Raw genomic sequence first — 27,071 nt, 5'->3', positions numbered from 1 at the left:
GTCTTCTGATTCTCGGTCCAGGGCTTTGCCTCCCTGACTGGACTAAGGCTTGGCACAGTTCTGGGCCCTAACAAAGTCAGGCTCAAGGAACCATGAGTCTGAAGGGAAAGGCACCCTGTACCACTGTCCCATCCACGAGAAGAGGGGGCTCTGAGTCTCTCCCCCAAGGGCAATCCAGAGACAACTTACCCATCTTCATAGCCATGTATCTGCCAGTGGGTCCTTTGCTGCTCTTTCCTTCATCCCAAGAACCCCAGAGGGGGCCTAGAAGGGGTCATGGATTCTAGGTCCTGCCCCACAATAGTGCTTGTAGCCTTGAAAAGACAAATACGGATTTGTACTATCCCTTTGGCCATCCCCTTCCCATCCCCCACCCCCATTTGTCTGCTAAAGAATGTATGACTCAGACCCAGTGAGAGCTAAGGGCAGTCGGTCAGGTGAGCAAGAGGCAGAGTGAGCTGGGAGGGCATGGGAGGGCAGGGGACGAGGGAGCACAGCGGGAGGTCCAGGGCAGAGGCAGAAGCTGCAGTGTTGGAGTCAGAGAGGCCTGGGTTTGAACTTCAGCGATGCCACTCCATGGCTCTGTGGTCAGGAAAAGCCACATCACCTCTCTGGGCTTCCGTTTCTTCATCTGCAGAGTGGAGGACTAGTAAAAAAGCTGTGATGATTAAATGAGATGATATTTGCAAAGTGTGTTCGGTAGGAGTCATTCTTATAATGATGGAAGGGGGAGAAGCATGACCAGTCTTGCACAAGTGGCAGCCCTCACAAATGCTTCCTGGTGATCATGCACAATTGAATGAAGGGCAGTACTTGCCTGAGTCCGAGGGTTGGTACTGTTTCCTCCCAGTACAGAATGGGGAGTGGGAAGAAGAGAGGAGAGAGGGTAAGAGGAAGAGGAAACCAGTTGGATTTCCAGCTCCTCCTGAGTCCCATTCTCGTGTGGATTCATAATGTGAATTCCCACAGCACGACAGAATGCACACATTCATTTCAATGATCATTTATGGAGCCATCACGGGGGCTCGACCCTGTGCTCAATGTAGGGGGAACAAAGACAAGCAGGATGGCCTTGTCACTCCTTAGAAGCTTGCAGCAGAGTAGAAGCGACAGATCAGAGCCAGGGGTTACTATGCAATAAGGCAGGCTGGGACAAGGCTCTGAGAGGCTCTGGGAAGTATCCTGAGGAAAGGAAGATCCGTGAACTCTTTCTGGAAAGGAATGCTATGGAAATTGGTGGCACAGACAGAGCGGATCCTCCTGTCTTCTTCAGGTTTCCTGCCCTTAGACACAGGGCTCATTCCAGTGCCCCGCCCCACATGCTGGACGCTCTGGCCAGTCACACTGCCTCCGTGGGTGCTCCAGCCACCTCAATGACAACTCCTTGCTCTATCTCCAGCCAGGACCTTTCTTCTGGGCTCCACACTCGCATTTTTGGTAACCTCCTGCTAACCTCTACCCGGATGTCCTAAAGACTCCTTATGCTCCACAAATTCCAAATGGAGTCAACCTTCTTCCTTTTAAGCCTGAATTCTGTTTTGTATTTTACCTTTTCTCTCCCTAACCATTTAAGTCATATATTTCATCAGCACTTTCAGACTGCTCTCATCCCTCCAGTTCTCAAGGGTGTTAATTCTGCTCTGTGTGTGTGTGTGTGCATGCTAAATGTACCTCATGGGTTTTGTTTCTCATTTGTGATTGTGAACTCATCTTGGTCACACATACCTCTCTTTTCTTTCTGGGGGAAGTCTTGTGTGCCCTAGGTTGGGAAAATGTCCTCATAAAGACCGGCCTTGTTTTCTTTCCTGCTGGGCCTGAGTGTTTCACTAATCTTGAATATTTTATAGGCTAAATTTATAGTTTAGAGTTTCCATTCTACATGGGTGGTGTAAATTTAGACCCTACACCCAGAAGTGGCACAGGCTTAGGGTTTTAATTACTCATGTGTGAATTTTCTCTCTCACTGTCTGTGAATGGTTTCTTTGCCGCTTCCGCAAAGAAGGTTCTTTTTTTAAGTTCCTGTAAGGATGGAATGGCCCTTCAAGTGTCCCTGCTATAAAGTGGGTGCCACATCAGCTCCTTGCCATCCACAGGCTGAGGTCAGGTTGGTGGATTTCACAGTGTGGTTTTTAGGCTCTGGCCCTGGAGCCTCTTCCTTTATTCGTCTGACTCATGGGATTCACGGATCTCCTCTATCTCAGCTTCTGCTTTCGTCTCTGGATTCCTTTTTTGTTTCTGGCACTGTGTATTATAGATTTTTTATTTTAAGCTTGGTTATATATTTATCTTTTTTGGCAATACATTGCCCAGTATATACATATATATATATATATATATTTTTTTAATGGAAAGGGATCCTTCAGCACCAGCTGAACACCCAGAAGCGTGTTATTACTATTATTTTACAATTGTTCAAATATTATTATTTATTATACTATTATTATTTTTGCAATTGTTTGTCTTGTTATTTTTGTGTAACATTTCTTATTATGATAAAATATGCATAACATAAAATTTACCTTTTAACAATTTTTTTTTTTGAGATGGAGTCTCGCTTTGTCACCCAGGCTGGAGTACAGTGGCGTGATCTCGGCTCACTGCAACCTCTGCCTCCCAGGTTCAAGTGATTCTCCTGCCTCAGCCTCCCAAGTAGCTGGGATTACAGGCATCCACCACCACCCCCAGCTAATTTTTGTATTTTTAATAGAGACAGGGTTTTGCCACGTTGGCCAGGCTGGTCTTGAACTCCTGACCTCAAGTGATCCACCTGCCTCAGCCTCCCAAAATGCTGGGATTACAGGCGTGAGCCATCGCACCCAGCCCATTTTAACAGTTCTTAAGTATACAGGTCAGTGGCATTAAGTCCATTCATATCGCTCTGCAACCATCACCACCAACCATTTCTAGAACTTGGTCATCCTCCGCAACTGAAACTCTGTGCCCGTCAAAGACCAACTCCCCATTCTCCTTTCCCCAGCCCTTGGTAAACACCATTCTACTTTGTCTCCATGAATTTGACTTCTCTGGGTGCCCTACATATGTGGGATCATTCAGTATTTGTCCTTTTGTGTCTGGCCTGTTTCACTTAGCATAATGCTTTCGAGGTTTGTTCATCTTGCAACATGAATCAGTACTTTATTCCATTTTGGGGGCTGAGTAACTTTCCCTTGTATGGATATACCACATTTTGTTTATCTATTCATCTGATGACAGACGTTTGGGTTGCTTCCACGTTTTAGCTACCATGAATAATGCTGCTACAAACATTGTAAATATCCTGATTTCTTAAATGTATTCTCATTGGAAAAAATCAAACACAACAAATAAAACCAAAGTCTCCTTTAGTTATTCCTTCAATTACAGACCTCCTTGCAGAGTTGACCAACATATCTCTCTAGAGGTCGATGGTATTAGACATTAGTGCTGCAACTTACCTCTTCCCTCACATTTAACAGAAGATCTTGGAGAGCTTTTCATATGGGTATATATAGATTCACTCCATTCTCTTTACCTATGCTATAGTATTCTCTACCATAGTTGTACCATAATTTATTTAACCATTCTGCAGTGATAGACATTGGAATCTTTCATTATTATAAGAATGCTTTATGGGTTTAAAGTATAAGCATTGAAAATTGCAATAGATACTGTCAAATGATTTTCCAAAAAACAGTGCAAATTTATATTTGCACACCAACCATGGATTAAGTTAGACATTTCCCCACAATGTGTTACCAGATTTGATATTATCAAACTTCAACATTTTATCTAATGGCCGGGTGAAAATGTTTTCTTGTTTTGCTTTGTCTTTACCCGGTTTCTAGTGAGATTGAACATCTTTTCATAAATGTGTTCACTGATCCTATTTTCTTTTCTCTGAATTTCTTAAACATAATTTTTGCCAATATGCTATTGGATTGTTTATCCTTTTTATTGGATTTTAGGAGATCTTCATATATATTCTGGAAGTAAATTATTAGTTTGCTATATATTTGAAATATTGCTACTTTGGTGACATTTCTTGTTGGTTCTAATAGTTTGTCAGTTGATTCTCCTGGGTTTTTTTCTAGTTAGAGCATCACATCATTTACAAATCTTTTCTTTCTTTCTTTCTTTTTGGAGACAGAGTCTCGCTCTGTCACCCAGGCTGGAGTACAGTGGTGTGATCTTGGCTCACTGCAACCTCTGCCTCCTGGGTTCAAGCGATTCTCCTACCTCAGCCTCCCGAATAGCCGGGATTACAGGCACCCGCTACCATGCCCGACTACGTTTTGTATTTTTAGTAGAGATCGGGTTTCACCATGTTGGCCAGGCTGGTCTCGAACTCCTGACCTCAAGTGATCTGCCCACCTCGGCCTCCCAAAGTGCTAGGATTACAGGTGTGAGCCACTGCACCCAGCCTTGTTTACAAATCTTTTTTTTTTTTTTTTTTTTCGAGACAGAGTCTCGCTCTGTCGCCCAGGCTGGAGTGCAGTGGCGCTATCTCGGCTCACTGCAAGCTCCGCCTCCCAGGTTCATGTCATTCTCCTGCCTCAGCCCCCCAGTAGCTGGGACTACAGGTGCCTGCCACCATGCTCGGCTAATTTTTTTTTTTTTTTTTGTATTTTTAGTAGAGACAGGGTTTCACTGGGTTAGCCAGGACGGTCTCGATCTCCTGACCTCATGATCCGCCCGCCTGGGCCTCCCAAAGTGCTGAGATGACAGGCATGAGCCACCGTGCCCGGCCTACAAATCTTTTTTTTTTTTTTTTTTTTTTTTTTTTTTAGTTATATTTTTGCCAGCATTTACTCTCCTTTCTTATTTTTCCTTTTAAACTGCATTGCATGGGATCTCCAGGTCGATGCAGAGTGACAGAAGTAGCAGCGGGCTTTCTGGTTGGATCCTGACTGTAGTGCTGTGATGGAAATGTTCCAATGTTTTACCAACAATCATGACCCTCGCCCTAGGATTCCAGAAACGCCTGCATCAAGTTGAAAACAATTAACTTCCGAAAGTTATGACTTCTTTCTCATTCCTCTCGTTGTTCATTTGTATTTTTCCCTATCCCTCCATCTTTCTCTCTCTTTCTTAGTAAGTTTTGCCAAAGGCTTACCTATTTCGATGGTCTTTTCAAAGAAATAGCTCTTACTTTTATTAATCAGTTCTACTGTCTACCATTTTCTCTATTTAGTTTTTGTAAATTAACATTACTTTTATTTCATTAATTATTTCCTTCTACTTCCTTGGAATTTATGTGATTTGTGCTTTTCTAATTCTAGAGATAAGAGCTTTTTAATCTTATTTTTTAAATGACACACGCACAGTTCCCTTCCAAGGGAGGGTCCTAGCAAGGTTACCTTTTTTTTTGCTTTTTTACCCGTTGCCTTTTTTTGGCAAAATTTATGAAAGTAAGCTTTTTTGGGGGGATAATCTTGTCCTTAAAAGGGGACCCCAAAATTGTATAACCTCAGTCCCCAGAAAACCTGCATCCAGCCATGTTGGACACATTCCACAGGGTTTGGATAAGTAGCCCCCTCACTGTCCATCACGTCTACATAATTCAAAACCTCCATGTTCTCCTCTTTACCCAAAGAGCTGTTGAGAGCCGTGTACAAGAATCCTGACAAATAGATTTTTTTATTGTCAGTTAGCAATTTGATTCCACTATGATCAGACAATGTGACCCTAAAGTGATATCTTTTTGAAATTCTTTCTTGTCTAAACCATGGTCTACTGTGTGTGTGTGAATGTTCCTTATGAGTTAAAAAATATATACATTATCTACACTGTATATGTTGGGTTACAAATTCTCTATAAAATTAAAGATATTATCAATACAGTTTTCTCCTTCCCCTTTTCCTGTTTTTTATTGACACCATCAAATTTCTTATATACCTCCTTTTTCTGTAGTTCTAGAAATGTACAGTTTTAACACACATTTGAAAACTGGTATTTTTGGCCAGGTGCAGTGGCTCATGCCTGTAATCCCAATACTTTGGGAGGCCGAGGTGGGAGGATCGCTTGAGCCCAGGAATTTGGGACCAGCCTGGGTAAGATAGTGACTCCTACCTCTACAAAAAATTAAACAACTAGCTGGGTGTGATGGCATGCACCTGTGTTCCCAGCTATTCTGGAGGCTGAGGTGAGAGGGTCACTTGAACCCAGGAGGTTAAGGTTGCAGTGAGCCATGCTTGCTCCACTGCAACCCAGCCTGGGTGATAGAATGAGCCCTTGTCTAGAAAAAAAAATTAAAAATAAAAACTGGCATTTTCTACCAGGGTTTGGATTAAGTGAGTAGCTCTATCCTATCCCTGAACAGGGAAGGACATTTGTACCTTTTTTCTTCCTTCTCCTGCTAACTCCGCAGCTCCCATGGCCCCCGTCCATTTGGTTTCCTGTTGCCAATTCTCATTTCAACTTAATAGTAAGTTTTGCTGTTTTACTTTTGGGGAGGGTTTTGTTTTCTCATCATGGCGGCTTTGGCAGTGACAACTCCTCCGCCACCTCCTCCTCCTTCTCATTCTATTTGGGTTAAGTATTTTGAGCTATGATTTATATTCAGTAAAATTTGCCCTTTATAGCATGTAGCTCTCACTGACTGCTACTTCCTCAATTCCCTGACTTCCTCTTGGATTTACTTTCTCTTTTCACTAGAATGTCTCTGCTAGTAATTGTTTCAGGTAGGAACTGTGGATAGCAATTTTCTAGGTCCTTGCACTGCTAAACATGTCTTTATTTTGCTTGCTCATTTGAATGCGAGCTTGTCTGCCTCCATCATCACATTCCCAACTATCTCTGCAGCTGTTCTTCCATGGCCTCTTGAATTTAGTGATGTTGGTGAGAAGTCTGAGATAAATTTGATTCTCATTGCTTTGTGAGTAACATAGTTTTTACTCTTCCTGAAGATTTACGTTTTTAAATGTTTTTTTTCTGTCTTTCTTTTTTAATAGAGACAGGGTTTCAACATGTTGCCCAGGCTGGTCTCGAACTCCTGGCCTCAAGTGATCAGCCCACCTCGGCCTCCCAAAGTGCTGGGATTACAGGCATTTGCCACCATGCCCAGCCTTTAGGTTTTTAAATCTTTAGTCCTTGTATTCTGAAATTTCTAGCGACATTTCTAAGTAGGTTTTTGTTGTGGAGGTGTTTGTTGGTCATGCGGCACCTGGCTGTGCCCTTTCACTACTGTGAAGCCTTCTTTTCATGGTTTCTTCAATTATTTCTTTTTTTTTTTTTTTTTTTGAGGCGGAGTCTCTCTCTGTCGCCCACACTGGAGTGCAGTGGCGTGATCTCGGCTCACTGCAAGTTCCGCCTCCCGGGTTCACACCATTCCCCTGCCTCAGCCTCCCGAGTAGCTGGGACTACAGGCGCCCGCCACCACACCCGGCTAATTTTTTTGTAGTTTTAGTAGAGACGGGGTTTCACCGTGTTAGCCAGGATGGTCTCGATCTCCTGACCTCATGATCTGCCTGCCTCAACCTCCCAAAGTGCCGGGATTACAGGCGTGAGCCACGGCGCCTAGCCAAGTATTTCTTTCTCTTCCAGAGACTTTTCTAACCACATGTCACCTTGTTCTTCTTATTCTTATTTCTTGGTCCTTGGTGGGTTCTGAGAATATGCCTCGGCTCTAACCAACAGCTCACCCATTTTCTCTTCATCAGTCTCCATTCTGCAGGTCAGCTCTTCTGTATTTTGTTTTGTTTTATTTTTAGAGATTGGGTCTCATTCTCCTGCCTCAGCCTTCTGAGTAGTTGGGACCACAGGCATGCACTACCACACCTGCCTAATTTTTCGTAGAGATAGGGTCTCGCTGTGTTGTCTTGGTTGGTCTTGGACTCCTGGGCTCAAGCGATCCTCCCGCCTCAGCCTCTCAAAGTGCTAGGATTACAGGTGTATGTCACTGTGCCGGGCCTGGGGTTGGTTTGTTTGTTTTTTAAAATCATCTTTTCATTTTCATGTGCTCTGATTGATTCTTTTGATTAGCAATCTGATCTTAACTCATGGATGCATGGGCTCATGCTACATTTTTTAAAGTCTCCTTCTGCTTGTTTTAGAACATTTCATAGTTTTCTGGTAGGTTATATATGGGTGGGAATAACTACACACTTAAAAGATTGGATTATTCAGCCAAAGATCATAGGTGAGATTACAACACAGAGCAGGAGATATCTTGATTCGAATGATCTAAGGAGGCACACAGCTGCCATTAACACTATTCAAGTGAAGCAGTTCTTGCCAAATTCTTTTTTAAAAATTGAGATATAATTCCCATACCATAAAACCCACCTTTTTGTAAAATGTACAATTCAGTAGTTTTAGTATATTCATGAAGGGATGCAACCATCACCATTATCTAGCTCAATAATATTTTTTCTTTTCTTTTTTCTTTTTTTTTTTTTTTTGAGATGGAGCCTCACTCTGTTGCCCAGGCTGGAGTGCAATGGCGTGACCTCGGCTCACTGCAATGTCTGCCACCCGGGTTCAAGCGATTCTCCGACCTCAGCCTCCCAAGTAGCTGGGATTACAGGTGCCCACCACCAGGTCTGGCTAATTTTTGTATTTTTTTAGTACAGACAGGGTTTCACTATGTTGGCCAGGCTGGTCTCGAACTCCTGACCTCAAGTGATCCACCCACCTCGGTCTCCCAAAGTGCTGGGATTATAGGCGTGAGCCACCGTGCCCAACCCAAGAACATTTTCATTTCTGAAAAAAGAAACCCCATACCCATTAGCAGTCACTCCCCATTCCCCTTCCCCCAGCCCCTGGTATTTCATACAAATGGAATCAAACAATATGTAGCCTTTTGTGTGTGACTGCTTTCCCTTAGCATAATGGTTTTGAGATTCATCCACGTTGTAGCATAAGTCAGTGCTTCATTTTGTTTTATGGCTGAATATTACTCCGTTGTATGGATATGCCATGTCTCATTTATCCCAGCTAATGGACATGTGAGTTGTTTCTACTTTTTGGCTATTATGAATAATGCTGCTATATAAGTATTCATATGCAAGTTTTTGTGTGGATATGTTTTTGATTATCTTGCTGATATACATAGGAGTGGAATTGCTATATCATATGGTAATTCTGTTTAACTTTTTGAAGAACTGCCAAATTCATTTCCAAAGTAGCTGCCCCACTTTACATTTCCACCAGTAATGTAAAAAGGTTCCAATTTCTCTGCATCCTTGCCAACACTTGTTACTGGCTGCCTTTTTGGATATAGCCATCCTAGCAGGTGTGAAGTGATGTCTCATTGTGGTTTTGATCTTCATTTCTCTAATGACTAATGATGTTGAGCATCTTTTAATGTGCTTATTCATTGTTTGTTTATCTCCTTTGGGGAAATGTCTACTCAAATCCTTTGCCCATTTAAAATTTGGATTATTTGTCTTTTTGTTGTTGAGTTGTAGGAGTTCTTTAATGAATTCTGGACACCAGACCCTTATTAGATATGCTTTTTCCCATTTTGTGGGTTGTCTTTATACTTTTTTTTTTTGATAATGTCTTTTGGAGTACAAAATCTTAAAACTTTGATGAAGTTCGGTTTATCTATTTTTTCTTTTATTGTCTGTCCTTTTGGTGCCATATGTAGGAAACCATTGCCCAATCCAAGGTCATGAAGATTTACCCCCATGTTTTCTTTGTAAAGTTTTATTGTTTTAACTCTTATATTTAGGTGTTTTATTCACTTTGAATTAATTTTTGTGTATGGTGTGAGGTAGGAGTTCTTTTGAGTGTGCTTAACTAGTTTTCCCGGCACCATTTATTGAAAAGACTATCTCTCATCCATTGAATTGTTTAGGCAGGTTTGTCAAAAATCAATAGATCATAGACATATGGGTTTATTTCTGGACTCCTAGTTCTGTTCCACTCAGGTGTATATGTTAACATGCCACACAGTCTTGATTACTGTACACCTGCAGTAAGTTTGAAATCAGGAAGTGGGGGTCCACTAGCTTTGTTCTTCTTTTGCAAGATTGTTTAGCTATTCTGTGTTTCTTGCACTTCCATATGACTTTTAGGTCAATTTCTGCAAAAATGCCAGTGGGGATTTTGACAGGGATTGTGTTGACTCTGTAGATCAATTTGAGGAGTATTGTCATCTTAACAATATTAGTTCCAATCCATGAACGTGAGATGTCTTTACATTTATGTAAGTCTTCTTTAATTTCTTTCAATGATGTTTTAAAGTTTTCAGTGTACAAGTCTTGCACTTGTTTTGTTAAATTTATTCCTAAGTATTTTAGTCTTTTTGATGCTAATGTAACTGAAATTCTTTTCTTAATTTCATTTTCAGACTGTTTATTGCAAGTATGTTGAAATATAATTGAGTTTTGTATATTGATCCTCTATCTTGCAACCTTGCTGAACTCATTTATTAGTTTTATTTTTGGGGGGATTCTTTAGTACTTTCTATGCATAGGATTACATCACGTTTGAATGGGTAGTTTTAATTTTCCCTTTCCAATCTGGATAGCTTTTATTTCCTTTTCTTATCTAATTTCCCTAACTAGAGTCTCCAACATAATATTGAATAGAAGTGATGAGAGCAGACATCTTGTTTTATTCCTGATCTTAGGGGGAAGGTTTTCAGTCTTTTACCAGTAAATATGATGTTAACTATGAATCTTTTGTTGTTGTCCTTCGTCTAGTTGATGAAGTTCCCTCCTATTTCTAGTTTGTTGAATGTATTTTTTACCATAAAAGGGTGTTGGATTTTGCAGGATTTTTTTTTTTTTGCAGACATGTATTGAGATGTTCATGTGGTTTTTGTCCTTTATTCTGTCAATATGGTATGTTACATCGATTGATTTTCACATACTGAATAACTTTGCATTCCTGGGATAAATTCCACTCAGTCCTTGACAAAGCTTGTTATTTCACTATTCTTTTGTGCTTGGGGTTTATATATCTCTTCCAGGATAATGTATACTAACAATCTATGAGCTGTCATTTAAGGAAGATTGTAAAATCTAGGTTCTTCTTGTTCTTAAAACAAACTTAGTGTCAGCAAGGCCACGTTCTTGTTGACAGGAAGGAAGTAGTCACTGCCTGGGTATCCCTGATTAATTTCTCGGCCTCTAGCTTTCCAGAGAGCTATTCTTTCCTACCATGCACCCCCCGACTCTGGTTTATGACGTTGTATCTAGATACATACTTCTCAAAGAGTGGTCCCTGGACCAACAGCATTAACATCTCTTGGGAACTGGTTAGAAATGTGACTTTGGGGGTCACATTTCTAGACCCCTAGACCTACTGAATCAGCCAAACTCTGGGAGCAGGGCTCAGAATCTACATTTTAATTAGTCCTGTGATTCCGATGCACACTAAAATTTGAGAGCCACTAATGACCATGACACTAAGTTGGTTTAAGGACTCCACAGGTCCAATTCCCCCTTCCCTTCAGTCACAGAGTTGGATATCTTCCTTCCACATTTTTAGCTTTTATCTAATATTTACTAATATGTGTGCATATGCCAGTTTATGTTTGCAGTTCCCTGTCAGCCTATCTCTGAGTGATAGGAATATGTCTGTTTACTGAAACCTGCTGTCATCGAATTATTGGAGAAGGTAGAAAATGTCGCTGGTGTGAGTTGAGCCAGTTGCTTCTGCTTTATTCCTCTTGGGTATTTTCAGCTTTCCATGGTGTCCTGTCCTTCAAACACTCATCCTTTCTCACACTTGGGGACAGATGCTTTGCTTGGCATAAGCAGGGGTTGGGGGAGGACCAAGACACCTGGCTCCTCTACTATGGAAGCCCAGACAATCGATTACAAGAGCTTTCTTTGCTTCTGTATTTTTCACCCATGAGCCTGCTGTTCCTTCTGTGCTGCCTCCATCACTGGCCACAGACCTTTCTTTTTTGAGATGGAGTCTCACTCTGTCGCCCAGGCTGGAGTTGCAGTGGTGTGGCCTCAGTTCCTTGCAACCTCCGCCTCCTGGGTTCAAGTGATTCTGCCACCTCCCATGGCTAATTTTTTATATTTTTAGTAGAGATGGGGTTTCACTATGTTGGCCAGGTTGGTCTCAAACTCCTGACCTCATGATCCACCCACCTCGGCCTCCCTAAATGCTGGGACTACAGGCGTGAGCCACCGTGCCTGGCCAAGCCACAGACCTTTCTTTGCAGGCTTGAGGTTACGGTTTTCTTTTTCCTGGGCTAGCCTTGTGGGCATTTGTCCTTTGACGTCACACAAGGCTCCACACACTTGATTTTCTACTCTACTGTCGCCATCTTGAAATTTTTAATTAGTTTGAACAAAGGGACCCACATTTTCATTTTACACTGGGCCCTGAAAATTATGTAACCAGTCCTGCCTCCCTCCTTAGATCTCTCTGCCTTCTAACTTTTGGGGATGCCACACAGTTTCTGGTCTGCTAAGGACACTTCTTATTTTACAGTGCTACTAAAGATTAATTCACATAAAAATGCTTGATGTCATTTTCTAGGGATCTGGAGGAGGAGAAAAAGACTAGATCGTGTAGTCAGTTTACCATCTTTATCCAATCCTACCACGACACTTCTAAAATAGAAATCCAGTCCTATCATTCTGCCACGAAATTGGCAAGTAGGTCTTTGTTGACTGCAGTATGAAGTATAGATCCCCCAGCCTGGCACCGAAGGCCATCCACAATGTGGTTCCAGCCTTCTAGCAATCATAAATTTCCAGAGTTAGTAAGTTCCTATCACTACAGGAGTCAAACAGCCCTGGGAGAGCTACCATGAGGGACATAAAGGGGCTGTCAAATTGTTGCTAAACCCAGTAATGCCAAGGTTATCTCTGATTCTGATATTCATGGCTTCCTGGCCATCCCTCCCCTCCTCTTCCACCCCCACTGTATCCTAGTCAAATGGCCAGGGGGCTGCTTGCAGAGAGATCCCTGGGCTCACGTGGAGCTCGTCAGCTTCCTGCCTTTGCCCCGGCTCTTCCCTTGACTTCATCTCTAGCTCCCACAATCCCATGCACTGCCTCTGGGAAGCCTCCTTGATACTCCAGCCTGTCCCAGACCACTGTCCTCATGCCCAGCACAGCTGATTGGTCTCTTGTCTGTAGCACGGACCACTCTGCTGACAGCTGTGCTTTTCCGGATGTGTCCCTTTCCTCCCTGTCTGAGCCCAAAGCGGTGAAGGGCTCATACATTCCTTCCCTCACTTATGCATGCAATGCACAGGAATGGACACTTACTCTGTGTCAGACCCTGTGCTGGTCACCGCAGGGGACACACAGATGACTCAGAAGTGGACTCAGAATTGACCAGCTCCCAGATGGGGGTGGGGCAGTGACAGTCCAGTGAGCTAATTGCTCTAACAAGATGGGGAACAAGGCACAGAGGGCTCAAAGAGGAGGTAGCGCTGGAGCTGCCACGTGAGGAGCTAAGGAGGCTTTGCTGGGGTTGGGACAGAGCAACGGGGCAGAGGGAGCCGCAGGGACAAAGGTACGGAGGGAGGTGAGGGAAGCAGGGACATTTGGGGAGTTTGTCCTGAGGTTGGACAATCTATGAGGTTGTCATTCCTTAAATGACAGCTCATAGATTGTTAGTATAAATTGTCCTGGAAGAGATATAAAAACCCCAAGCATAAAAGAATAGTGAGATGACAAGATTTGTTCAAGGACTAAGTGGAATTTAGCCCAGGAAGGCAAAGTTATTCAGTATGTGAAAATCAATTGATGTAACATACCATACGGGTGAAATAAAAGACATGGGAAAGACGTGGAATAAAAGGTATGGGAAACAGGGAGATTTGGGGAGTTTGTCCTGACTGAGGTTGGGGTGTGAAGCATTGGGCTGGGGGTGAGGTGTGGAGCTAGGGGGTGGTAAAAAGGGGTGGGAGGTCTTGCAGAAGAGGCAGGGGTGGAAAAGCTGGAGATGAAGGCCTTGAATACCAGGCTGAGGAGTTAGGGGCCTTCCCAGGAGTGCCCCTGTGGATCCACTGAATGGTTTAAGCAGGGGAGCGAAGAGTCACTTTTTAGAAAGATTATTCTAGAAGCTAATGTGGAGGAGAACAGGAGCAGCCGGGGAATGAGTGTAGGGGCTTACACTGGGCCAGGTGAAGAGTAATAAGCGTGAGTCTCAACCTGCAGCTCAGGGGAGGCTCCATGCTGGGAGTGGCCTGAGCAGGGAGGAGCATGCAGGGGAGGCTCCATGCTGGGAGTGGCCTGAGCAGGGAGGAGCATGCAAGGGAGGCTCCATGTTGGGAGTGGCCTGAGCAGGGAGGGAGCATGCAGGGGAGGCTCCATGCTGGGAGTGGCCTGAGCAGGGAGGAGCATGCAGGGGAGGCTCCATGCTGGGAGTGGCCTGAGCAGGGAGGAGCATGCAGGGGAGGCTCCATGTTGGGAGTGGCCTGAGCAGGAAGGGAGCATGCAGGGGAGGCTCCATGCTGGGAGTGGCCTGAGCAGGGAGGGAGCATGCAGGTCTTCCCTCCTCAGCCAGGCTTCACGAGCAAAGTCACCAGTCTGGCCCAGAGCCTGGCCAGGGCTCCCAGTGCCCAGTAAGGGGAGAGCCCAGGGCAAATTCCGGCTTCAGCGCCTCCTGTCTCTGCTCCAGAGGGGCTGTCCCTGACACTTTCTGGTTTATCAGGAGGAGAATTCCCAACTCTTTATTCTCCAAGGCCCCGTCTGTCTGAATCACTCTCCCTGCAGCCACCAACTCTCCAGTTTGATGCAGGAAGGCTCTCCTGTTTCAGAAGTTTGCCGAAAGTATTTCTGTTCTTGGCCACACACTTTGCTTCTCTTGCTCTTGGGGAACTCACGATTTGTTGGAAGGGCGTTGGAAGAAGAGTTATAAAATCACTCAGGAAACCATTAGCGGGACTCGGAAGTATCTTCTCAGAAAAGATGATGTGGCTCAGCCTTCCAGGGCTGTGTGAGTTCAGGACAGGCAAGATTCGTGGGGCCCAGAGCCTGGGGTGCGTGACAAAACTCTGCCTTCCCAGTTCCTAGCCCTCTCCGTGTAGCCCATCCTGTCTGCAGGAGTTTCTGGCAGCTCCTCCGCTTGAAACAAGCTCTAGCAGAGGCAAAGCTGTCGGGCCCATGAGCCTTGCAAAGCTCTAGGCTAAGTGGGGTCTCATTTAGGCGGCAGCTGAGCCAGCTGCACAGTTGGTTAATCACCCTCGTCCTGGGAGCCTGCTAAATCAGGAAGCCAGGTTCAAGCCGGCTCCTCCCTCGCTGGCAGTTTCCAGGGAAGATGGAGCTGGCTTGGACTGGGCAGGCAAGCCCGGCTTCCTACTGTCCAGGCCCCACACTTACCTCATCAAACAGCAGGCTTATTCCTGACCCCGTCAGTGGCCTCACCAGCCCTGGGAACCCTGGGATGCCTGGCTCAGGCTGCACTGCAGGAGACAAGAAGCCCGAGGCAAACACCAGCCAGTCCCCAAGCCTCTGGACGCATCCTCTCTGCACCCCTTGCAAATGTCCCCTTCTCCGCTCCTGTCCTCCCCACCCCTCAGCCCCTGACTGTGGCAGCCTTCCCCTGTCCCATGCCTTCCTCCTCCAGGAAGCACTACCCAGCCTGCCTGAGTCATCCTGGGAAGCCCCTGCTCTAGGAAGCCCCCGACCAATAGGAGGCCGGGTGAAATTGTGGGAAGAGCCCTTGCCAGTATCGGGGTGTCCAAGGGACCAGATCTCAACGTTGGGGAAGTGACTTTACCTCGCTGAGGCTCAGCAGCCTTATTGCACAGGCATGGAAGCCAACGATTTCGTGTGCGGGAAAGCACTAGGCAAGCCAGAAAGCACCTGCGTGCCCAGGTGCAGCCTTCAAGGCTTACGCAGCTGAGGCCGTACTCACGGCTGGCTTTGAGGAGTCCCAGAGCTTGGCCCCGACCTCCTTTCTGACATTTTCCCTCTTCTAACTCACGTGAAGCCTGTGCACTGGCGTTTCGAAGACACTCACCTCCTGGCCTCTTCCCACCTGGGTCCCTGAGCTTCTTCCGGCCTCTGAACTCTGCATTCCCAGCAACCCCAGCTGCATCCCCAGCATCCCCAGCATTCCCAGCAACCCCAGCATTCCCAGCAACCCCAGCTGCATCCCCAGCATTCCCAGCAACCCCAGCTGCATCCCCAGCATTCCCAGCAACCCCAACTGCATCCCCAGCATTCCCAGCAACCCCAGCTGCATCCCCAGCATCCCCAGAAACCCCAGCATCCCCAGCAACCCCAGCTGCATTCCCAGCATTCCCAGCAACCCCAGCTGCATCCCCAGCATCCCCAGCAACCCCAGCTGCATTCCCAGCATTCCCAGCAACCCCAGCATTCCCAGCAACCCCAGCTGCATCCCCAGCATTCCCAGCAACCCCAGCTGCATCCCCAGCATCCCCAGCAACCCCAGCTGCATCCCCAGCATCCCCAGCAACCCCAGCTGCATCCCCAGCATCCCCAGCAACCCCAGCTGCATTCCCAGCATCCCCAGCAACCCCAGCTCTCATCCTTGTCCACCTCCCCAACTTGCCCGCCTCCCCACCTCTGGACATCCTGCCCAGGCTAAGTCATATTTACACCCTGGTAATGAAAGTATTGGATGGTCTGGAGAACTCATAAACTGTCTCCATGAGTACCAACTACGGGCTTGGCATGAGAATGTGGAGGTAATGACTCAGACCCAGCCCCTCCCTGTGCTGGAGTCCTCTCCTTCTCCAGGGCCTGACACATAGTAGATGCCCGAGAAATGCCAGAAGCGTCTGTGTTATAGTCAGGGCTCAGGGCCAGTGCTCCAGAGGGCCGCAGGTATTGGGTTTGCTGTTCTGAAGTCTGAATGGTGTTATCTTCAAGTCTGTGTTTTTGTGGTTTTTTTTTTTTGTTGTTGTTAAATGGAGTCTCACTCTGTTGCCCAGGCTGGAGTGCAGTGGCACTATCTTGGCTCACTGCTACCCTTGCCTCCTGGGTTCAAGTGATTCTCCTGCCTCAGCCTCCCTAGTAGCTGGGATTACAGGCGTGTGCCACCACACCCAGCTAATTTTTGTATTTTTAGTAGAGGCAGGGTTTCACCATGTTGGCCAGGCTGGTCTCAAACTCTTGACCTCAGGTGGTCCACCCACCTTGGCCTCCCAAAGTGCTAGGTTTACAGGCATGAACCACCATGCCCGGCCAAGTTTGTGTTTTGTGAGTGAAGTCTGATGGGACAGTGCATATGTGCGGGGGTAATTGGTGGGCCGCTCTCACATGCTTCCTGCCACCGTGAAGCCTCCTGGGATCTTGGCCTCCTCCTCTCCTTCCCTCTGGCTTCTCAGGCCCACCCCCACCCAGCTTCTCTCTGCCCCTGCCCATGGACAGCCGCTGGCCTCCCTCCAAGCCAGAGCCTGGGTGCAGGCAGGGCTGAGGTTAGGTGCTCATACTCCACCATGTCTTGGGGCGAGGCAGCTCTCCCCACCCTGGGCTGGCAGTACCATAGAGCATTCCAAGGGTGATTCAGAGGGAAAAAACCTCTCACTCAACTAGTGCATTTCAGCATGGAGGTTGCAATACTCTTGTCTACCCTGGATGGGGCCAGCAGGCCTGTGGGAGGGGTACATGCTTGGCTCAACTTTCCAACTGTCACTCACAGCATGGTTTGTTGGCCCAGTGGCTGGCAAGAGGGGGATCCTGGGTGCTGGTGGGGCCTGTGTGTGTGTGCCAAGCTAAGGAGCAGGGACCCTGGGGCCTGGGAGGGCCTGCACTCATCCCTCAAGTCTCTCTGGGTATGAGGAAATACAGTAGCAAATAGAAAACACCGGCCGGGCGCGGTGGCTCACACCTGTAATCCCAGCGCTTTGGGAGGCCGAGGTGGGCAGATCACCAGGTCAAGAGACTGAGACCATCTTGGCCAATATAGTAAAACCCCATCTCTACTAAAAATACAAAAATTAGCCGGGCGTGGTGGCGGGTGCCTGTAGTCCCAGCTACTTGGGAGGCTGAGGCAGGAGAATCGCTTGAACCCAGGAGGCGGAGGTTACAGTGAGCTGAGATTGCACCATTGCACTCCAGCCTGGTGACAGAATGAGACTCCGTCAAAAAAAAAAAAAAAAAAAAGAGAGAGAGAGGAAGGAAAAGAAAAGAAAAGAAGGAAGGAGAGAAAGAAAGAAAACACCATAACAGGTTTTAGAGCATCTTCAGGGAAAAGGAAAAATGTTATATTTTAGTGCCTTTAGCAACATTGTATTTTTCTGTTTGAACAAGGGACCTGGCATTTCCTTTTTGCATGAGGCCTTCCTCATTATACAGCTGGTTTTAGGTGGAGTATGATAGAAAAAGCAGGAGGTTTGGATTTGGAAGAGTCTGCAAGCTCCTTCACCTCTTCAGGCCTTGGTTTCTTATCTGTAAATGGGCTTCCTTCCCAGGACCATGCTCTCTCACACCCCTGCTTTGCATTGAACTTGGCATTCCATAAACATGATCTTGCTGGCTACTTGGAATGCCATGCCGTTTCCTCTACTGTCAAAACTGAAATCTCTCCTCTGGCACAAGCTTCCTTGGAGTCCTCAGTCAGAATGAATCTTTCCCTCCCCCCTCTCTCTGCCGGTCTCGCCTCTCATTGCAGTTAGCTGTGTGCTTCTCTGCACAGAGGTGTTCTTGCTCCTCACTCATTCTGACTTCCTCATCTCTGTATCCCCCGTGGCCCCTAGCATGTGGCTTGGCCCATAGAAGGTGTATTTTGAATGCATGTCTTATGTCTTAATTTCTCTGCTAGGCCCCAGTTCTGCTGAGTGGTCAAAGTTGACTTTCTTTAGGGGCACCAGAGTTTCATGGGCCTTAGCTGGTGCTCAGACATGCTGCTGGTCTTCGCTCCCTCACCTGTGTGTTGGACACTAGGTCATTCCTTGTTTCTGCCCACATCTGTGCTGCTGTTGCACCTGGGAAACAGTCTGCGTCCATCCTATTGTGCTGTGTGGGGACTGCTCTATGATGGTGTCCAGGTCTCTGTTCTCTATCTGGGCCCCTCTTGGGCCTAGGCTTTGTCATAGCCCGTGGGTCTGGGGTGTGCTGTGAGCTGGCATCTGGCATTAACCATTGATTCTCTCTATCTGGCTCCACCTGGGATCATGATGAAGACAAAAGGGACAAGGTCTTGAATCGATGGTTAGAAGTAAACAAGTAAATAAAACAAGAATCAGAGCCATCCTCACTTATTGAACACCTGTTTTGTGCCTGACTGTGTTCTGAAGGCTTTACATATATATATATTTTTTATTTGTCTTCTTTTTTGGAGACGGAGTCTCATTCTGTCACCCAGGCTGGAGTGCAGTGGCGTGATCTCGGCTCACTGCAACCTCCACCTCCTGGGTTCAAGCTATTCTCCTGCCTCAGCCTCCCGAGTAGCTTCGGGATTATAGATATGCGCCACCACGCCTGGCTAATTTTTGTATTTTAGTAGAGACAGGGTTCCGCCATGTTGGCCAGGCTGTTCTCAAACCCCTGACCTCAGGTGATCCGCCCACCTCCGTCTCCCAAAGTGCTGGGATTACAGGCATGAGCCACCGTGCCTAGCCAGCTTTACGTATATTAATTATTTAATATCCACAGCAACCCTCTGAGGCAAGTACCAGTACTATCCCCATTTTATAGTTTGGAAGACTGAGGCATATACAGGTTGTGTAACTTGCCCAAGGGTGCATGGTTCATAAGTGAAGAAGCTGGCATTTGAATCCAGGTATCCAATCATAATACAGTGTCACTCAAGGGCTTTCAGGACTTGAAGGTTCTTAGCGAGCACTGGATCCCTGCTATCTTGTAGGAATGAACCCAGAGAGGGAGAGTGCTGTGCCTTACGTCACACAGCAGGCCAGAGGGAGCCTGAAATGGAGTCAGCCTCCAGATTCCAGCTGGACGCTCTTCCCACTGTTTACCCCTGCCTGCTTTTGAGAGAGCCTGGGGGCCGTGACCCCAGGATTCAGGGGACGTGGGCCATGAAGGTGGCCCTGGCAGGCAGAGGGCTACAGAAACAGGGTGATGGATTCCGATGTACACACCTGGAGAAGTTTCATGTGAGAGGCAGGCACGGGGTCGTGAGAGAAAGGCATGGGGTCGGGAGAGGAGTCATCCCCCAGCCCCTGGAGTGTGGGCTGCAGAGATGGAGGAGGTTCTTAGACTGGAGTTGCCCTTCAGTTCTGTAGGGGAAGAAATGAGGTAGCTTTGCGCGGGGAAGGATTCTCGAGTCCCTTGGGGAGACCAGGTGACTTCGCTTTGTGCCTTAGAACCCTTCCTCAGAGAACTGGGGCCCTAGAGGAAGCCACAGACACATTTTCAGAGGGGCTGCAGACTTCTAGGGAAGCTTTGGTCATGGGGAGTGTGCAGTGTTTGGGAGTGGCCACAGAAGACGTCTGGGGGGCAGTGGGATATGCAGATCCAGAGCTAAGGAGAGAGGCCTGGGCCAGACGCAGAGCCCTGGCAGTGGTTTGTGGGCTTGGAGTTCAGTGTGGACCCTCAGAGGAGAGAGTGAGTATAGAGAGGCAGGCAGCTCCTGGGAAGCCGCTGCTTTATAGAGGAGGGAGGAGAGGAGGAGCTGGAGGACAAGACAGAGGTGGAAACGCCTGAGGAGGCAGAGGAGCCAGGCCGTACTCTCCCCAGAAATGGCATCAGGTGTGGCATGAAGGGCCAAGGGCTAGGTCAGGGCAGGGCAGAGCAGGGCATGAAGTGCTAGGAGATACCTCTGCCCATCTCAAGCTCTAGAGGGAGGGCCAGAGGCAGCTCCAAGCAGCCTCCCTGGGAAACACAGTGCGTGGCAACAGTGACAAGGATCTGCTCATGTTTCTTTTCCTTTTCTGCAGGAGAAGGGACCGCGCCGTGCACATCCAGCATCCTCCAGGAGAAGCAGCGTGAGTCAAGCCTGACCCCGTGGGGTCATTTCTTCCCCTTGGATGGGTCCAAGCTCATTGAGCCTGGGTCCCCTCTCATCCACTCAGAGCCTGGAAGGGTGGCGGGATCCCTGCCATCTTGCCTGCAGGCAGGACCGGAGGGCCTGAAGTCACTCAGCCTGAGTTTGGGCCCTCTCTAACCTATGAACTGAGCCCCCTCGGGTTCCTGAGTTCTTATCACTGGGCAGCTCAGGCCAGCTCATGTCCCCCTCTCTGGCGACTCCACAGGGCCAGAGTGAGGGGTGGGAGGCTGGTGGGTTGGGAGTGTGAGCTCAGCAGAGCAGATGAGATCATGGCATGAGGACAGAGAGAGGAGGACAGGGATGGGGAACATGGCACCTGTGCCCATCACTTTTGGGTGACACAACTTCCAGGAACCACTGACGGTGCCATGGTGACTGACATGACTGAATGAGGTTCAGAGACACTTCATTCCTGGATGTGCCCGGGGTGATGATCCTCAGTATTGCTCCATGAAGAGGCTACCTCTCTGCAGAGCCCGGCCGTGGGCTGAGTCCCTGTCCTCTGTGTTATACAGGCATCTCCAGGTTTCCTTCCCCCTGTGTTTTCTCAGCGACATGAGCACAGCGTTGGACCTGGGAAAGACTTGGTCGAGATGTGGCCATTTGCTGACATAGTGATCTCAGGACGTCTTCCTTGCACGTTCTGGGAGGACTCAGTGGCCAACGTCTGGGCCAAATGTCTTTGCTGTTGGCAGTATTGACTTCCATATGTGGCTGGGTCAGGAGAGGAGTCCATGTGTGTTTGGGGTGGGGTTGTGCTCAGAACTTTCCTGACTTCTCTCTCCTGCTCCTTTGATCTGTGGTTGCAGCTTTGGGGGGCCCAGTCCACTCTGCCCACCACCTCCCTGAGTTCAGGCCTGTGGCTGCTCTGCAAGCTCTTCCATCCTTCAGTTGCTGTGCTGAGGTGGAAGCACCTATGACACCAGCCTTCCTGTGGCCTGGAACCCAGCCTTGAGTGGGTGCACAGGCATCCCCTGCCAGAGAATCTTTTTCTTTTTATTTCTTGAGACAGAGTCTTGCTCTGTCACCCAGGCTGGAGTGCAATGGCACGATCTCGGCTCACTACAACGTTTTGAGCTTCCCCGGTTCAAGTGATTCTCCCGCCTCAGCTTCCCGAGTGTCTGGGATTACAGGTGCTGGCCACCATGCCCGGGTAATTTTTGTGTTTTTAGTAGAGATGGGGTTTTACCATGTTGGCCAGGCTACTCTTGAACTCCTGACCTCAGGTGATCTGCCTGCCTTGGTCTCCCAAAATTCTGGGATTTTAGGCGTGAGCCACCACACCCTACATGGAGAACCTTTTTCTGCTTCTAACATTCAATGGCAAGTTCATAGACAAAGCCCTTCGGGGCTGGTAAGTGTGAATGTCTTTGTCAGGGGCACCCCAAGGCCCAGGCCATAAGGCATCAGGCCATGGAAAGGGCAGGGCACAGAGAGGACAGTTCTCTTTCCTGAGCACTCGTAGGGGTGTAAGGAACTGAGCTTAGCACAAGGGGAATGTGTTAAAATGTACCTGTGGGTCTTTAGTGTAGAGGTGACTGAGCATGTGGAGAGGCTCATGTCATCAAAAGAAGATTTTCAGCTCAGGTTTTGAGAGATGGGGCCATTCCACACCATGCAGGGCCACAGGGGAAGCACTTGGTTTGGTCAGGAGACAGAAGGGCCAGGAATCCAACTCAAGGCTGGACTCTAGGCCATAGGAAGGCTGGTGTCACAGGCGCCCCCACCTCAGAAAACAGCAACTGAGGTATGGAAGAGCTTGCAGAGTGGCTGCAGGCCTGAGCCCAGGGAGACGGTGGGCAGAGTGGACTGGGCCCCCCAAAGCTGCAAGGCCCAGAGCCCTTGTTGGTTTTTTTGCTGGAAAGGCAGGGCAGAGCAGGAGAACCATGTAGGGCTGGCTGATTTGCATGTCGAGGGCTCTGGGCTCTAGGCTCTAGGGCTGGTGTCCCGTTGTCTGGTAGCCGTTCCTGGGTTGGTTTAGGGCCAGGGAAGTATCGGCTTGGTGGGTGAGAGTTAGAGAAGGTGGTTGGGGATATGGATTTGGGACTGGTTCATTTGCCTATGAAAGGTACCCTCAAAGGGAGTGGTTATTACCTCTAGGAATTAGCCACCTCTGGGAGGGGCAGTCTCTTCCTGGCCAGCAAGGCCCCTGAGATGTCAAAACATTATAAAATAATAAGCATGATGAATATAAGGGTGTCGCCACATTCCCCAGGAATGCAGAAGAGGAAAAGAACCAATCATCTCCCCTTCTGAGCACCTGGCCAGAGGAGACAGGGGCAGCCCCAAAGCAAAAACAGCCACCCGACGTGGGGCTTGACTCTGGGACGCCAAACCACAGCTCTGTTTTCCACAGACACAATTGAATTGATGAGATGTTTAGTGACCTCTGGAACTGGCTGAAGAAAAATGTGTGTTTAAGTAGTTAGAATTCTATTGCTGAAGGCTGTCATCAAATTCTGCTCCTTAAGAATGTTCTTATCGGGCTGGGCGTGGTGGCTCACACCTGTAATCCCAGCACTTTGGGAGGCTGAGGTGGGTGGATCACCTGAGGTCAGGAGATCGAGACCAGCCTGGCCAATATAGTGAAAACCCGTCTGTACTAAAAATACAAAAATTAGCCAGGTGTGATGGTGCATGCTTGAAATCCCAGCTACTGGGGAGGCTGAGGCAGGAGAATTGCTTGAACCCGGGAGGCGGAGGTTGCAGTGAGCCAAGATCATGCCATTGCACTCCAGCCTGGGCAACGGAGTGAGACTCCATCTCAAAAAAAAAAAAAAAAAAGAGTGTTCTTATTTAGCAAAGAATAATAGTATATGTGCAGATGAATTTTGGAGCTGAAATGGTACCTTGGAGGTCGTCTAGGTTGGGGATGCCCAAATGAACCCAAGATTTTCAGCAGTGAGAAAGACAATAATACTGTAATGTATTTTTCCATAATGTTGAGTGTATTCAATTGAGAGGACTCCTTTTCACATAATTCTACAATTATGTCCTGCCCAGTTTTGGCATTAAAATGCTTTCTCTTTTATGAAATGATGGTGATGATTGATGGTAATGTGTTTGTTTATTTTTAATGCAAAATTGGCAGAAAAAATCTGTGACCTGAATTAAAATAAGAAGAATCGCAATGGCTTGCATTTATAATGGCGCTTTTCCACATAAAGTATACTTGCATGCAAATTGTCTTATTTAATAGTTCCACTGGGTTTTTGAAAACTCACTAAAAACAAATTGCGAGGTGGTAAAAGTTGCCCTGGAACCAGGAGTCAGACATCCTGGGACTGGTGTGATGGTGTCTGGGGTTGCAGGGTGGAAAGGCCTGGGTTTGACACTCCGCTTCTCTCGTCTAGTAGCTGTGACATTTTGGACAAGTTACTTGATGTCTCTGAGCCTCAGTTTACTCAGTTGTGGAAAGACGACCATACTGTTATGCCGGGCGCGGTGGCTCATGCCTGTAATCCCAGCACTTTGGCAGACCGAGGTGGGCAGATTGCCTGAGCTCAGGAGTTTGAGACCAGCCTGGGCAACACGGTGAAGCCCCATCTCTACTAAAATACAAAAAATTAGCCTGGCATGGTGGCGTGCGCCTGTAATCCCAGCTACTTGGGAGGCTGAGGCAGGAAAATCGCTTGAACCCAGGAGGTGGAAGTTGCAGTGAGCCGAGATTGTGCCACTGCACTCCAGCCTGGCAACAGAGCGAGACTCTGTCTCAGAAATAAAATAAAATAAAATATTTAAAAAATAAATAAATAAAAAAAGAAAAGAAAAGATGGCCATGCCATCTACTTCTTAGAGTTGCTGAGGGCACCAGAGATGATATCTGTGAAATACTAGGATCCGCGCAGGGTGGATAGAAAGTTCTGATGGTTCTCACTTGTTACTGGACGGATGTGCCTTGGAAGCTGGAACACCTGGTGCCCATGTGATGGTGAATCTTATCAAGTGGAGCTCAGTCTTTCTGGCGCTTTGCTGGTCCTGCGGCTGCCTCAGTTGCCATTGTCACTGCAGTGTTTCCCCAAGCGTTGGAGTCCCCAGAGAGGAGGACATGAGCCAGCCGGACAGCATGGGGCCTCTTGAGTTGCGAGTGTAGGGAGGGAGGTCTCCATGGGCCTCTCAGGGCATGCGCAGGTGTGAGGTTGCAAGGGCTTGTCTGAAGTGGCTATGCGGGGAGGGGTGTCTTGGACACTTTCTCCTTTGTGGCTGCCAGGCAGCCCCAGCCTTCATTGTGCAGTTGGGCAGGCGGCCTGGCAGCCTGCTGTCACTGGCGTGAGCCTGATATTTGAAACCAAACTAGAGAAAGCCAAGGGAACCATTGTGTGTGGGGGCTTGGTGGGGGTGCAGAGAAGAGAGAGGGCCTTGGACTTGGGGGAGGAGACCTGGGTGACCTCCTGCTGAGTTGCTGTGCAGACTCAGCTCCTGCCTGGGGCCCGTCTGTTCATGGAGTCCCTCCTGGGTCTGACATTCTCAGGGTCTTCTGTTGCCGCCTCTCTGTCCCCTGGCTTCCTCTGTCTGTGCCTCTTTCTGTTTCTGCCTTGTTCATGCTGCTCCGTTAGTTATCACAGTGACCATTTCCAGAGTGCTCCCACCACACCTGCCATGGTGCTGGCTGTAGGGACTCAGGGATCTTGTGTGTTTCCATTGAACCTCACTCCTTCTGTGCTTCCATCCAGTGTGAATGACACCATCCTCCATGAATCCAAGCCAGAAACCTTCTAGACTTCTCTGTCTCTGTCACCATCCACTATCAAATCAGCCTCTGCTAGTGTCATTCAACCTCCAGCAGTGCTATGAGACCCACCCACTCCTCCCTGTCCCCATCCCTTCTCTAGTTGAGGCCCTGTCTTCTCTCTCCTGGACCATTGCATCGTCCTGTGCACTGGCGTCCCTGCCTCCCTGCCTCCCGGCCTCCCTGCCTCCCGGCCTCCCTGCCTTCCTGCCTCCCATCTCACCCACTCTGCTCCTCCCTTTGGCGTGTCAGAGAGACCTTTGGAGGAGGAAAGGCTGGTTCTCACAGCCCCTGCTTTCCCTGCCATGGCTCCTCTCCAACGAAGCGTGAACCTTGCCTCCATACGACCTTACCCAACCACTTCCCCTCTTCCCGTCAGCTCTCCCGTTCCCCATGCTGACTCTGGGAGGAGCATGGACTCTCTAAGCACAGTTTTCTTGTGGGCTAATTGGGAAGCCTGAGCATCCCATCCATCTCTGTGGAGGAGACAGAAGCAGTTCCTCTGCAGCAAATGGTGGGAAGGACCAGGGTCCCTCTGGACCCCGCACTGTTGGCCTCTGCCCTTGCGGCTCCATTCATGGCTGCTGGGTTCACACGTGCTGAATCCAGCAAGCCCGGCCCACCCCTCCTGCTGCAATATGCCACCACCGTAGAGAGGCAAAGGGTAGAGCTGTTGTCTCAAAGGGGCAATAACTCCCATTCCTCTGCCCACACCCCCATCCAGGAACGTCTGGTGGGAGGAGGCATGACATTCTCCCAGGAGACCTGCGGCTGCCTCACCCTCTCCATGCCTCTCCCTTCCAGTCTCAGCAGCTCCACGAGGTGCAGGGCTCTGCAGTACACAGGGTGGGAAAGTGCGAGTTGAGAGGAGGCTCCCTCTGCCCCACCCCCATGCAGGATGGGTTGGGGGGCAGATTCTACAGCAGGAAGACCTGTCTATTGTGGCCCTCGAAGTTGGACCCGGCCTGTGTGGATGACAACAGCCACCTGACACATGTGACCCAAAGCCATGCTGGTCGCCTCATGGCTTTTCCAGGGCCAGCGCCTGGCATCAGCTGCAGGGGTGAGGGCAGCAGGCAGCTGTCCCACGTGCGGGGAGGGTCTTCCCACAGCCACGTCCACACATTAGAGCAGATGCTCTGTGGGGCTGTGAACTTCCTCTCGTCCCCAGAAAAAGACCTGGCAATGGTCCGCAGAGTCCCAACCCTAGTCCCAGTCTGACACTTTATCTTCATCCTCTACTGAGCCTCTCTCCTAGCCACCAACTGAGCCCCAATTTATCCTCAGTTGGGTCCTAACTCCAGCCCCTGGTCCTGGACTGAGCTTGGGTCCTCGGCTCAGACACAGAGAGATGTAGATGGCTCAGCTTACCTCTCCCCATCGTGGGCATGTGATTTGACTTCGCACCCCACTGCCTAGGGTAAGTGACCAGAGGAACAGCTCTGAATGCCCTGACCAGCCACCGAAGGGCTTCCCTTCCCACATACCCTCAGCCCCTGGCCTCCCCAGGAAGACCCCC

At 48.3% G+C, this 27,071-nt stretch overlaps 1 protein-coding gene across 1 annotated transcript in view; it reads left to right on the top strand.

The window, feature by feature from the left end:
- The window catches only part of PITPNM3 (PITPNM family member 3), a 105,794-nt gene that overhangs the window by 32,419 nt on the left and 46,304 nt on the right, over positions 1–27,071 (top strand). Inside the window, exon 4 of the mRNA XM_024235409.3 lies at positions 20,714–20,761. Within this exon, the coding sequence (XP_024091177.3) occupies positions 20,714–20,761 (48 nt within the window). The remainder of the gene's footprint in view (positions 1–20,713; positions 20,762–27,071) is intronic.

This window comes from Pongo abelii, chromosome 19 (genome assembly GCF_028885655.2).
Source record: "Pongo abelii isolate AG06213 chromosome 19, NHGRI_mPonAbe1-v2.0_pri, whole genome shotgun sequence".
In the NCBI taxonomy this organism is placed as follows: Eukaryota; Metazoa; Chordata; class Mammalia; order Primates; family Hominidae; genus Pongo; species Pongo abelii.
Note: the sequence above shows the minus strand (reverse complement) of the source record. Positions and strands in the feature narration are given on the sequence as shown.